This window comes from Mytilus trossulus, chromosome 9 (genome assembly GCF_036588685.1).
Source record: "Mytilus trossulus isolate FHL-02 chromosome 9, PNRI_Mtr1.1.1.hap1, whole genome shotgun sequence".
Taxonomy (NCBI): domain Eukaryota; kingdom Metazoa; phylum Mollusca; class Bivalvia; order Mytilida; family Mytilidae; genus Mytilus; species Mytilus trossulus.
This window is the reverse complement of record NC_086381.1, coordinates 71,211,415-71,224,936: the sequence shown is the minus strand read 5'-3', so window position 1 is coordinate 71,224,936 and position 13,522 is coordinate 71,211,415. Positions and strand designations below refer to the sequence as shown.

The 13,522-nt window shown below is 31.4% G+C and overlaps 1 protein-coding gene across 1 annotated transcript in view; it reads left to right on the top strand.

Annotated features, from left to right (window-relative positions):
* The window catches only part of LOC134683337 (nuclear pore complex protein Nup160-like), a 252,121-nt gene that overhangs the window by 15,540 nt on the left and 223,059 nt on the right, over window positions 1-13,522 (top strand). The window contains exons 2-3 of the mRNA XM_063542579.1: window positions 5,123-5,234; window positions 6,535-6,742. Coding sequence (XP_063398649.1) covers window positions 5,123-5,234; window positions 6,535-6,742 — 320 coding nt within the window. The remainder of the gene's footprint in view (window positions 1-5,122; window positions 5,235-6,534; window positions 6,743-13,522) is intronic.

The following is a 13,522-nucleotide window of genomic DNA, read 5'->3' as shown; positions in this document are numbered from 1 at the left end:
TTAGTGAACCAATTATCATAAAGGATATAGAGTTTTCATAGCACTTACTAGTTAAACCTAGAGAGTACACAAATTCTCAAAGGATTAAAACTCACTGGGCCATTAAAAAGTCTTACAATAAATTTTACCACTGATGCATGACTAGAAAATACTCATTATATATTAATTAAGTAGAAAGAATTACAGATATTAAATCATTATATATATAATATGAAAATATTAAAGTATATATATGATACAAAAACAAACAGTATCCAAATTAACTTACTAGTTATTGTTTGATTAACATTCAGAGGCAAGCATTAAATGCATTTTAAGACGCAAACATATAAAAAAGTCAATGTAAAGTGGACTGACTGCAATGGGAAAAAGTTTAAGCTAACTCCCTTTGAATATGTTTACTAAAGCATTGGAAAATTCACTAATAAAGTTGGGCCAATTAAATTGATACTTATGAAGTTATTTCACACCATTTTTTTTTTTTAAATCTTGCAGACTTCACTAAATCACAGTGTGACAGAACCTATATGCATACTTTAAGGTTGGGACAACATACAAATGGCGTACTTCTTAGTAAAAAAAACAAAAAAAACAAACATTTGCTTCTGAATATTGTTTGCACCAATAACTTGAACAAGATTATAAAATGAATGTTTCAAATTTAACACAAGACAATATTGTTGTGAATAGCAAAAATATAAGGCAAGAAAAGCATATCTTTTTTTTACCTCACTCGGGGGCAGATCCAGCCATTTATAAAATAGGGGGTTTCCTAATCCAGAATGAAGAGGTGTTCAACTGCATCTCCCTCATGGATTAAAATGATTGTTTTCTTTTGGGTAGGCGTACTATTACATGTAATCATTTGAGTATATATGCTTACGTCTATTTTTGAAACCAGAAAATTACGAAAAATTATGATAATTAATCTATGTTTGCAGTGTTTGGGTATATAACTGAAAGGTTTAGTGTAAATACAGGCCTAAAACCAGGCTGTGTTTTGTCAACGATTTTGTTCAATTTTTATACGACCGCAAGACGTGTAATTTTGAAGCACATTTTACAGTGTAAGGTTCATCAGTTTGGAATGAGATGTTCATGTACCAATCAGCATTAAAATTATCAGAACACTTCGATATTGTTGAAAAAATGCCGAGGCGATGGGGTTGACTGTTGGGGTCAACAGACTACCGGAGCCATTCACCCGGCAAACACGTCAAGACAGTATTGGAAAGTCTTATTATTTTTTGTGTTTATAGACCATATGATAAGGGAACTGGAGAGTGGAGTCGCGTCTAGTATTCTCAGAAAATCGAGTATTTGCGCTGTATCTGCTTCATCTTGTTGTAGGAAATGTAACAAACGAACAAATCTCAATATTGTCTGAGAAATACGAAACTGACCTGGCATGTTATTTGGACGAATTCAATTGGGAGGCCTCTCGTACCGAACAAGTACGCTGGTTTATAACATCTCGTGAGTGCTACCAAGGCAATCTATCAGTGTACTATACGTACATGTATGTTGAAAACAAATGTACAATCAAAAATAAACAATAAAATTGAGAATGGAAATGGGGAATGTGTCAAAGAGACAACAACCCGACCAAAATAAAAAACAACAGCAGAAGGTCACCAACAACATTTTCTAGCATTACTGCATATTCATTGGGATTTCAGTGTGAATATTGACGAAGTATTAAAGAAGTTTGTTTCTGTTTAGACCCGAAGAGCAGATTTTGGACAATTTTGAGTTAATTCTGTATCACAAATATGTGTCGTTTATAATAATAATAATATCTTTATTTATTTATGTATAACTCTATCCTGAAGATTTAATAGTTTTACATTCATAAATTTTTTATAAGTTTTATCTATACATCTAGCTCCTCTTTTCACCGTCCTATGACCAAAAACCGATAAAAAGCATTTTCTCATTTCAGATTTCAGAAATTAAAAAGAGTTTCTTCAAATATTTTTTTTATGAGAGGATTAATATTTAACAGCATAGTGAATTGCTCAAAAGGAAAAAAAAATAATTTAAAGTTCATTAGAACACATTCATTCTGTGTCAGAAACCCTATGCTGTGTCAACTATTTAATCACAATCGAAATTCAGAGCTGTAGCCAGCTTGAATGTTGTGTTCATACTTGCCCCCAACTGTTCAGGGTTTGACCTCTGCAGTAGTATAAAGCTGCGCCCTGCGGATCATCTGGTTTTAAAAACCGCTTAGTTACATATATTAAAGCATTAGATATTGGTATAGATATATTGTTGGTGAAAAAGTTGGTATTTTATTATATGCAGATGACATTGTACTGATTGCAGAGAATGAAATCAATTTCTTAGTTGCACATCAAAATTCTGGTTAGTTTTGAATTTTTTGAAATGCATACTTCATATAACTTTTATATATAAGTTTCTGCCATGCCAGGGATATTGTTTGGCTTAAATTACTGGAGAATACAGGCTTTTTTCCCTGGAGAAAAATCCCAATTTGAAAGAAAAATGGTTCAAAATTATTCCCAAAAAGACAACATTTTTCCCAACCAGTGCAGTCTTAGTAGTAATTGTGCATAAATACAAATTGAAAAACACTCATTTGAATATTTTCATGCCTAAAATGACTATATGTGCAGATTTAATGGCCTATTTATGTATATTCACTGACAACAAGGGGTCTTGTTTCAAATAAGCCTTTACTTCTTGAAAGGGGCAAATTGAAGTTCCAGTCAAATTCATGGAATTATAGATTTCCCAATTTGATAAAAATGACCCATATTTTCCCAATAAAAAAGGGTAGAGGTAGTTTTGAAAAAACCTAACAATATCACTGCATGTCTGAAAATTTTCCTAGATAATCAGTTTGCCTGTACTCATTGTTAATTTTGAGGTGTAAACACGGCCATATTTTTTCTTTTTTGTATTTAAACTGTTATACAAATATTAACATAATATATAACAACAAACCAGACCATACCTGATTATAGTTTGTTCTTATGTTGTGCTGTAACACCATTGTCTCAAGTTATTTGTTTCATCCTTATCATTTTATTTGAACTTTGGTGGATAGTTGTCTCAATGGAAATCTTACCACATCTCCTTATTATACATGCCCTTTTTATACGACCGCAAATTTTGAAAAAATTTTCGTCGTATATTGCTATCACGTTGGCGTCGTCGTCGTCGTCCGAATACTTTTAGTTTTCGCACTCTAACTTTAGTAAAAGTGAATAGAAATCTATGAAATTTTAACACAAGGTTTATGACCACAAAAGGAAGGTTGGTATTGATTTTGGGAGTTTTGGTCCAAACATTTTAGGAATTAGGGGCCAAAAAGGGCCCAAATAAGCATTTTATTGGTTTTCACGCTATAACTTTAGTTTAAGTTTATAGAAATCTATGAAATTTTGACAAAAGGTTTATGACCACAAAAGAAAGGTTGGGATTGATTTTGGGAGTTTTGGTTTCAACAGTTTAGGAATTAGGGGCCAAAAAAGGGCCCAAATAAGCATTATTCTTGGTTTTCGCACAATAACTTTAGTTTAAGTTTATAGAAATCAATGAAATTTATACACAATGTTTATGACCACAAAAGGAAGGTTGATATTTATTTTGGGAGTTTAGGTCCCAACAGTTTAGGAATTAGGGGCCAAAAAGGGACCCAAATAAGCATTTTTCTTGGTTTTCCCACCATAACTTTAGTACAAGTAAATAGAAATCTATGAAATTTAAACACAAGTTTTATGACCATAAAAGGAAGGTTGGTAATGATTTTGGGAGTTTTGGTCCTAACAGTTTAGGAAAAAGGGGCCCAAAGGGTCCAAAATTAAACTTTGTTTGATTTCATCAAGAATTGAATAATTGGGGTTCTTTGATATGTGGAATCTAACTGTGTATGTAGATTCTTAATTTTTGGTCCATTTTCAAATTGGTCTACATTAAGGTCCAAAGGGTCCAAAATTAAACTTAGTTTGATTTTGACAAAAAATTAATCGGTTGGGTTCTTTGATATGCTGAATCTAAAAATGTATTTAGATTCCTGATTATTGGCCCAGTTTTCAAGTTGGTCCAAATCAGGGTCCAAAATTAAACTTTGTTTGATTTCATTAAAAATTGAATAAATGGGGTTCTTTGATATGCCAAATCTAACTGTGTATGTAGATTCTTCATTTTTGGTCCTGTTTTCAAATTGGTCTACATTAAAGTCCAAAGGGTCCAAAATTAAACTTAGTTTGATTTTAACAAAAATTGAAATCTTGGGGTTCTTTGATATGCTGAATCCAAACATGTACTTAGATTTTTGATTATGGGCCCAGTTTTCAAGTTGGTCCAAATCAGGATCTAAAATATTATATTAAGTATTGTGCAATAGCAAGTCTTTTCAATTGCACAGTATTGCACAATGGCAAGACATATCTAATTGCACAATATTGTGAAATAGCAATATTTTTTTTAATAAGAGTTATCTTTCTTTGTCCAGAATAGTAAGCAAGAAATATCTAATTGCACAATATTGTGAAATATCAATATATTTTTTTAATTGGAGTTATCTTTCTTTGTCCAGAATCAACTCAAATCTTTGTTATATACAATGTATATTCACTTTTTACTACCAACTGATAAATTAAAATAATCTTTACCATTCAGTGATAACAAGCAGTTTTTTTTTCATCTTAATATTTTATGATGTATTTAAATGAGTAGTTATTGTTGCAAACTCCATTAGAAATTTAATTGAGATTAATTTGGAATAAGGGAAAGGGGGATGTAATAAAAAAAAATGGGTTCAATTTTCTCATTTGAAATGAAATTTCATAAATAAAATGAAAATTTCTTCAAGCATTTTTTTGAGAGGATTAATATTCAACAGCATAGTGAATTGCTCTAAGAGAAAACAAAAATTTTAAGTTCATTAGAACACATTCATTCTGTGTCAGAAACCTATGCTGTGTCAACTATTTAATCACAATCCAAATTTAGAGCTGAATCCAGCTTGAATGTTGTGTCCATACTTGCCCCAACCGTTCAGGGTTCAACCTGTGCGGTCGTATAAAGCTACGCCCTGCGGAGCATCTGGTTATATAATGCAGCCTAATATAATGTTATGTTTATTGACTAGGTACATCAGCAAGTACTTTGCAAGATATCAAAGTTCCAGATAGTTGTGGAGGATACACTTACAATGACAGTGGCTTATCACAGTCTCCAGTTCGTAACCGCTTCATTTACTGGTAAATCTTCTATATTATTAGGATAGTAATTATTAGTTTGCATGTTCTGTGTGAAACTTTGATTTCACATATAACCCCATTGTTTGCTTGAGAAATTTTAGATGTGTACATATGTATTTATTTGTCTTTTGATATCTGATGAATTTGGCTGTCATTTAAAGTAGAAATATGTGTCTCCTATAAACTGGCTTTGCTACAGATATCTTTCTATTTGTAGGAACATAGTAACTTTTCATTAAAAAAATTCAGATAAAGAAAAGTAACAGCCTGAATTTCTCATCACTTGGTGTCTGCGTCCTTTGTCGCTAATTTTAACTTTAAACAAATTTAACCAAACATGGACTCGATCATCATTTGGGTATAATATTAAATTTCAAAAAATGTGTCTGATGACCTGTCCAACCAACCAATATGGCTGCCATGCCTAGAAATAGAACATAGGGGTAAAATGTAGATTTTGGCTTATATCTCTGAAACCAAAGCATTTAGAGCAAATTTGACATGTGGTAAAATTGTTTATCAAGTCAATATATATCTGCCCTGAAAATTTTAGATGAATTGGAAACTGATTTTTGGGTTGCTGGCTTAAATTGGTAATTTTTAAAGATTTTTTTTCTGTTTTTGGTTATGTTCTTGAATATTATCATAGATTGAGATAAACTGTAATTATATAAACAGCAATAATGTTTGGAAGATGTACAAATAAGTCAACATGACCAAAATAGTCAGTTGACCCCTTAAGGAGTTAATTAGAGTCAATTTTTAATAACTTTCATTAATTTTGTAATTTTTTGTAAATTTTTTCAAAATATTTTCTTCTGTAACTAAAGGGCCAAGTTCATTATAGATAGAGAAAATTGTAAGTAGCAAGAATGTTCAGCAAAGTAAGATCTACAAACACATCACCATCATCAAAACACAATTTTGTCAAGAATCTATCTGTGTCCTTTGTTTAATATGCACATAGACTAAGGTGAGCGACACAGGCTCTTTAGAGCCTCTAGTGTTTTTTTTTATTTATCAAAATGTTGATGCTTGAACATCTGAGCATAACTGCAAGCTATGTCACTGACAGCAAAATTATTTATGATAAAAGTTTTTTTTTTAGCTTTTGAGGTGAATGTCAATATTTATTGTGCTTTATAAAGAATATTAACATAAAAGGTGGGATGTGAAATATATAAGAAGTCTGCAATTATGATTACAAATGATGTCCTTGTACTGATTATAAACTTTAAGCATTAAACAATGATTGACTACTGGAGCAAACTTATCACTTTATTTTATATGATTTTTTTAGGAAAACCAGTAAAGATATTCTTGAATTGGTTGAACAGAGTTTAGACTTTGACCTAGTTGGTTCTCATGTGATGTTCCGGTTTCAGGACACCCAGATTTTAGATGGAATATCAATAACCGAGTCACATGATAGTGTTGTAATCTTAGTAGCTACAGTTGCAAGTGTACACAGATTATTATTTCCTCATCCAGTTAAACTACAAAGACAGGTTAGTTGTTAAGTACAGCTCTTTGTAAGAACCAGGCAGGGTACCATATACATGTGATTTATGAGGGTTTCAGATTTTTTCTATAAATGGCCTAGAGGAAGCAGTAACTGAAAACTGCTCAAAAAATAAATATGAGTGGGAAAATATGAGTGGTTGCCATGGTAACGGACACTCTATTTTTTGGTTGTGAAGCATAGTAAAATCTTTCTAAAATCAGCTAAATCACTACAATTCGGAGCCTGATTAGGAAAAGAATCAAGCATTTTTCATTAATTTTCATATGTAACATTGATACAACTAGGTTTTAGCATCATTTTAGTTAAGATTGCATGTAAACCAAATTTGTAGATTTTTTGAAATTTTTTGCCAAAAACTGCATATTTTCAACTTTTCTGAATTTGAGATTTTTGCGATATTATCAAATTTTCTATGGTGTTTTTCAGAAAAGAGCAACTGTGTATAGTATAGTTAGCACTTTAGTTACGAAGTTTGGATACTACTTTACCAAATAAAATAGAAAAAAAGCTTGGGACTTTCTTTAGTTTTATCACCATAGCAACCGATTTTTTCCTTAGAAACGGAGTTATTATTTGCAGAATATTGCAGTTTTAGAGCTTAAATGTACTAAATTGTTTCATAACTGATAACAAAATTACATTTAAGCATGACCTTACTCTTAATTACCATCGTTAATAGTTGCTGACTTCAATAGTTACCATGGAAATACATATTAACCATGCAACATCTATTTTAAAATGAATCAAATTTAGAAATTTAGGTAAAAATACATATATTACAAATATAGACGGTGTTAATATTCAAATTGGAATATGACTGCATGCTTTGCTTCACTCACGGTCTTGTCTGTTCTTTTCAGAAGGTTTAACAAATGTCATATATAATGAAACATTGGGATAAGAACAAAAGGTTAGGAAAAAAAGGGGGGGGGGGGGTAGATTTATTTAAAAAATCAAAAAAAAATCATACATGTAGATTCTTGAAAAGATGACGTTTGGTCAGAGAGCCTGATTATGAATAGAATCAATTTCATTTTCAGAAATTTCATATACGTGTATAACATCGATATAACTTGGCTTTAGCTTCCGAGCTTAGTTGGTATTGCAGTTCAACCCAGAATTTTAGATTTTGTTAAAAAATACTAAAACACATTTATTTTTTCCGGAATCATAAAGTTTTGTTAAATTATCAAATTTCCTCGTGTGTTTTTTCCGAAAATTGAAAATATGTAAATCATAGCTAGCATTGTAGTAACAAAGTTTGAATACTACCTGACCAAAATAAACAAAACATTGCGTGGGGCTCTCTTAAATTATATCACCATGTCAACGTATTTTCTCCTTGGAGTTATTATTTGTTATTATTTGTTGAATTCTGCAGTATTGGGAATTCCATGTTCTCAATTGTTTCCAAACCATTATAAAAAGACCTGCATTGGAGCATACATAAGCTCTAAACTAGATCAGGATCATGCACAGCTAAGGTGTACATTAACTACCTCAGATATACTGCAAAGTTCAAATGTACTCTTAACTGATCCTAGACTTTGAAAGGGGTGCAATTCCATAAAATAAAAATAAAAACAGATGCGTCATGTAACATGCGATTTTGCAAAGAATAATTTAATTTTAATAACTTCTCAATGTCATATCACAAATTCATAAAAAAAACTAAAGGGGGGTTAAGTTAATAGATATAAACCCGTCACCAAAGTTCGTAACTGCTCAAAGCATTGTCTGAAAACTGGAATATTCCACCTTTTTAGCTCACCTGGCCCAAAGGGCCAAGTGAGCTTTTCCTATCACTTTGCCTCCGGCGTGGTCGTCCGTCGTTGTTAACTTTTACAAAAATCTTCTCCTCTGAAACTATTGGGTCAAATTAAACCAAACTTGGCCACAATCATTATTGGGGTATCTAAATTGAATAATTTGTCCGGTGATCCAGCCAACCAACCAAGATGGCCGCTGTGGCTAAAAATAGAACATAGGGGTAGAATGCAATTTTTGGCTTATAACTCAAAAACCAAAGCATTTACATCAAATCTGACTGGGGTAAAATTATAATCCTGGTACTTTTGATAACTATTATCAGGTCAAGATCTATCTGCCCTGAAATGAATCGGACAACCCTTTGTTGGGTTGCTGACCCTAAATTGGTAATTTTAATGAAATTTTACTGTTTTTGGTTATTTAGGCAACATTTAGATTTCAACAGTACTAGTAGTTATAGGTGTCTACACAATATGTCAAATTCTAAATCATTACTAATTTATCTATATAAAGATTTTCTTGAGGATTAATTAATATATAGTTGGGATCCTGCTAACATATTTAAGTTAAATTGCACAGGCTAAAATATTTAAGCTAAATTGGGCCAGGCACATACATAGAGAATGTTGCGGGGTTAAAATTAACCCTGCCACATTCTCTATGAATGTGCCTGTCCTAAGTCAGGAGCATATACTTTAGTGGTTGTCGTCTGCTTATGTGTTACATATTTGTTTATCGTTCACTTTTTGTAAATAAATATGTTTTCTTGTTTGAAGTGATTTATATTGTCATTTCGGGACCTTTCATAGCTGACTATGCGGCATGGGCTTTGTTCAATATTGTAGGCTGTATGATAACCTATAGTTATTGTTTCATTTTGGTCTCTTGTATGTGAAGAGTTGTTTCAATTTGGCAATTATACCACATCTTCTTTTTTATATTAACAGAAATGATCAAAAATAAATACATGAAAGTCGAAAAATATTATATGGCATGTATGACAGAAAAAAAGGGCTCCAGAACCGTTTTCCTTAAAGGTCAAATGGTCCGTTTTAAAAAGGAGTAGGTCTGGTAAGGGCCGATTTTGGCCTCAAATTTCAGGTTCATCAAACGAAAGTTTTTGGACACTTTTTAAACACTCAAGAGTCTATTTCAATTGATTCGATTAGTTTAAGTGAAAGATTTTAACTGATTTATTCATTAAAAACGCTCTGATTCAAGCTTAAATATGAAAAATCTATCAAATATGCCAAAAAACGTATTCATCCTCAACCTTTATATATGTTATGTATTATCATCAAATACAACTTACATTTCAATATTATGAATGAACACGAATACGGCCACTTTTATTTTAGACGGAAACCGTCTATAGATTAACCAAAATGCTAAAATTTTGAAGATTTCAGTAATTTAGCATAACGTTATGATGCTAGATCGCGATATTTGTGCATTGTATTTTTAAAAACAGCTCATATTTATTTAGAAAAGGCATTTTTCTTTCCAAAATATAGCTTAAGGATTAAATTTTCACAATTTCCTAAAACTGCTATATTTTTGGGCCAAAAAGGGGTCTTACTGAACCTACTCCTTTCTTCACTGAACCAGGTCATTTAAGGTAAACTATATATACAGTTCTAAACTCAGTGGCAGATCCAGAACTTTTTGTAAGGGCTGACACTGACATAAAGGGGGGCTGCTCCAGTCACACTTCAGTGATTCCCTATATAATCAACCAAATTTTTCCCCCGAAAAGGGGGGCGGGCCCCCCAGGATCCGTCTATGAAACTGATCTGCTTCTCAGTTTTAACAATTTTTAAAGTATCATACAAAGAAAAGTCACGCAAAACGGGCATAACTCGGGAACAGTTAAATTGACATCAACTAAATTCAAACTTGATCTCTGTTTTGTGGTAATAAGCATTGTGTATATAATGTTTCATAACATTTGGTTGTGGCAAACTAAAATAAGAAAATAGAAACAAACTTCCTGACGACTAAAGTACTGACGGACATGGGTGAAACTTATGATATGAGACAAATCTTTACAAGAAACGAATTGAAACAGAAATAAATAACCATGTGTCACCCTACGACCTTCAACAGTAAGTAAAGCACATACCACATAGTACCATATGAAGGCTTTGTAAACAGATATCAAACTAGTTGAAAAACAAATTACTTAAAATAAAAGATCATGATTTTTTAATCAGTAACTGTTGTTATGTTATTTGGCATCTGTCAATCAGTTCATTGATTTTTTTCCGCATATCAAAGAAAAACAGGCACATGTCTTAATGGTGTCTTCCTCCTATTCACACTTTTTAAAAATCACGATTTCTTCAATAAATGATTTGATTATTTATAAATTGTTTTTATAACAATCAAGTTTAATTTAAAATTCACTTAAACGAAGTTTGATACACTGTTCATTTACAAACTGGGTTTACTGAGACTACACATCATCTAAAGGGATGGCAAAGCAAGTCGACGAAACATTCCAGCACCCGCGACCAAACATTTAAAACAAATAAAACTACTGAAACATGAGGAATCTAGGCCTCAACCATTATTCACTATGCAGCATTAATACTCCACCAAGAAGTAACAACAGTAGAGTTTGGCGATGCAGCCACCCACCTTATTCACGTTGAATAGAACTACTCAAGCTAGCGACAATAAGCCAGCGATAGATTAAAAAACTTTAATAGACTTAAATATACGGTGAACTTCTGATGTGTGTGCTACAATATTAGTATTGTTTGTTTCATATTATAATGCTTGTGTGACTTTACTTTTGAATTTGTGTTATAAAAGAAATATAAGATAATTTGCTACATTTCTTTATTTCGATTGTTTATGCTATATGGTCACGTTTCTATCTCTTTCACTTATTCATAATTTCCATTCTCAATTTTCTTCCATTTCTTTCATTTTTATTTGAATTAAAAATACAAAATTCAAACATATACAAAATGACCTATTTCCTATCCCAAAAAACATTGGCCAATTAAAAGTTGATTAAGGATAATCCTTTGTTTGCATATGTTTTCCTCCTATTCCCACATGAAATTTTAAATTTTCTTACCAGATTTATAAAAAAGCGGGAATAGGAGGAATGAACCGTCTAAATAATGTTGAATATCTTATTTATTTATGATTATTTTTTTCTATAAAATTCGATTTTTTCTGCATTAAATATCTATCTTTACCATAATATGTAAAAATAAAAAATATAGCAGCACTCCTTCTAGTCTTTAGTGGCATTATATAGGTCTTTAGTGCACTAATGAGTCCTTAGCAGTGTTTAGACCTACCATTTACTTTTACGATTCTAGACCAAAATAAAATTTGAATTTTGAGATATTAAGAAAAATCCAGGAATACAAATTTTTAAGGAAACCATGCACCAAATTCAGCAGTCCTACATTATTAACTGTCTCTTCATCTAAAATGTCTATGCCATACTTAGTTATTACAATAACCAAATGACCCTTTCATGAAATCAAGAGATATGAGAAATATGATTGCTTGTTGAAAGAAGTCCATTTACAGGGCTGCAAAACAGATATTATAAAGTACAAAATAGTTTGTATCAAATCTGAACTTTTTTGTTCCCATGGTAACCAAAAGATGATCAATTGTAAATTAACTATTTAACTGTTGAGTATAAAATTCAAACTCCATTATTTATATGTATCTAAAACCTAGAAAACCATGTATTTGATGCTGATTCTGAATTAATTCAGCAATTTCAGACCGGTTGCTAGGGCTTTTTTTGGTTGCTATTGTCTTTCAGCCACTTAAATTAAAGCTTATATAATTTTTTATCATTTACAAACAAATCATAAGTTTTATTGTCTGTTAAATTACATTAATATAATAAAAATAGCAAACATTTTGATAATGAACCAGTATTGTGTTTTGACATTTTTATGAATTTTACCAATTTTTGTTGCCATGGTAACAAAAAATTTCAAAAAAACCCAGATGTTTTTTTCCTGCTTTTTATTATTCAATGTATCAACTTTAAGATGCAGTCATAGTTTATAATGAACTTGTCTGCTCAATGCCATTTTTTCTTAATTTAATATATGATATTTAAGCTATTTTCAGAAAATGTCAAAATACGGATTTTTGCACCGTTTTAAATACCATTTTAGCCCTTTATCCAAAAAAAATTTCACAACTTCAACATCAAAATATAAACTTCAAATAATGCCTAATAATATGTTGAAATTTTTTTCTTCTTGAAATTGTCATTATCATAAAATTGCTGCAACCAAAAAGTAGACATTTTCCAATTTTCATGTCTGATTTCATCAGAAATTCCTCAAAAAAATGGCTGCATGTTTCCATAACAACCGTTCAACAAAATTTTAAAAAAAAGCTTGCAAACTTTATTTCAATCATAGCTGCCTATTATATAAAAGAATAAAGCAGTTCTGAGACATGACATGAATCACCCCCTGCCTGGATCTTACAAATAGCTGTACTTAAAAGTTATTAGACAGACATCACACCATTAACATTAAAGTCAGAATTAATTCAACTCTATTTTACACAAACAATATACACTCACTGTTAATATAAAAAAGAAGATGTGGTATGATTGCCAATGAGACAACTACCCACAAAAAGAACAAAATGACACAAACATTAACAACTATAGGTCACCGTACGGCCTTCAACAATGAGCAAAGCCCATACCGCATAGTCAGCTATAAAGCTAAAAAGGCTCCATTAAGACAATGTTAAACAATTCAAACGAGAAAACTAACGGCCTCATTTATGTAAAAAAATGAATGAAAAACAAATATGTAACACATAAACAAACGACAACCACTGAATTACAGGCTCCTGACTTGCCACAGGCACATACATAAATAATGTGGCGGGGTTGAACATGTTAGCAGTGGTATAACAGTACAACATAAGAACGAACTATAGACATCAGTTAAAAAAGGTAAGTATGTACTTGTGTTTCTCAATG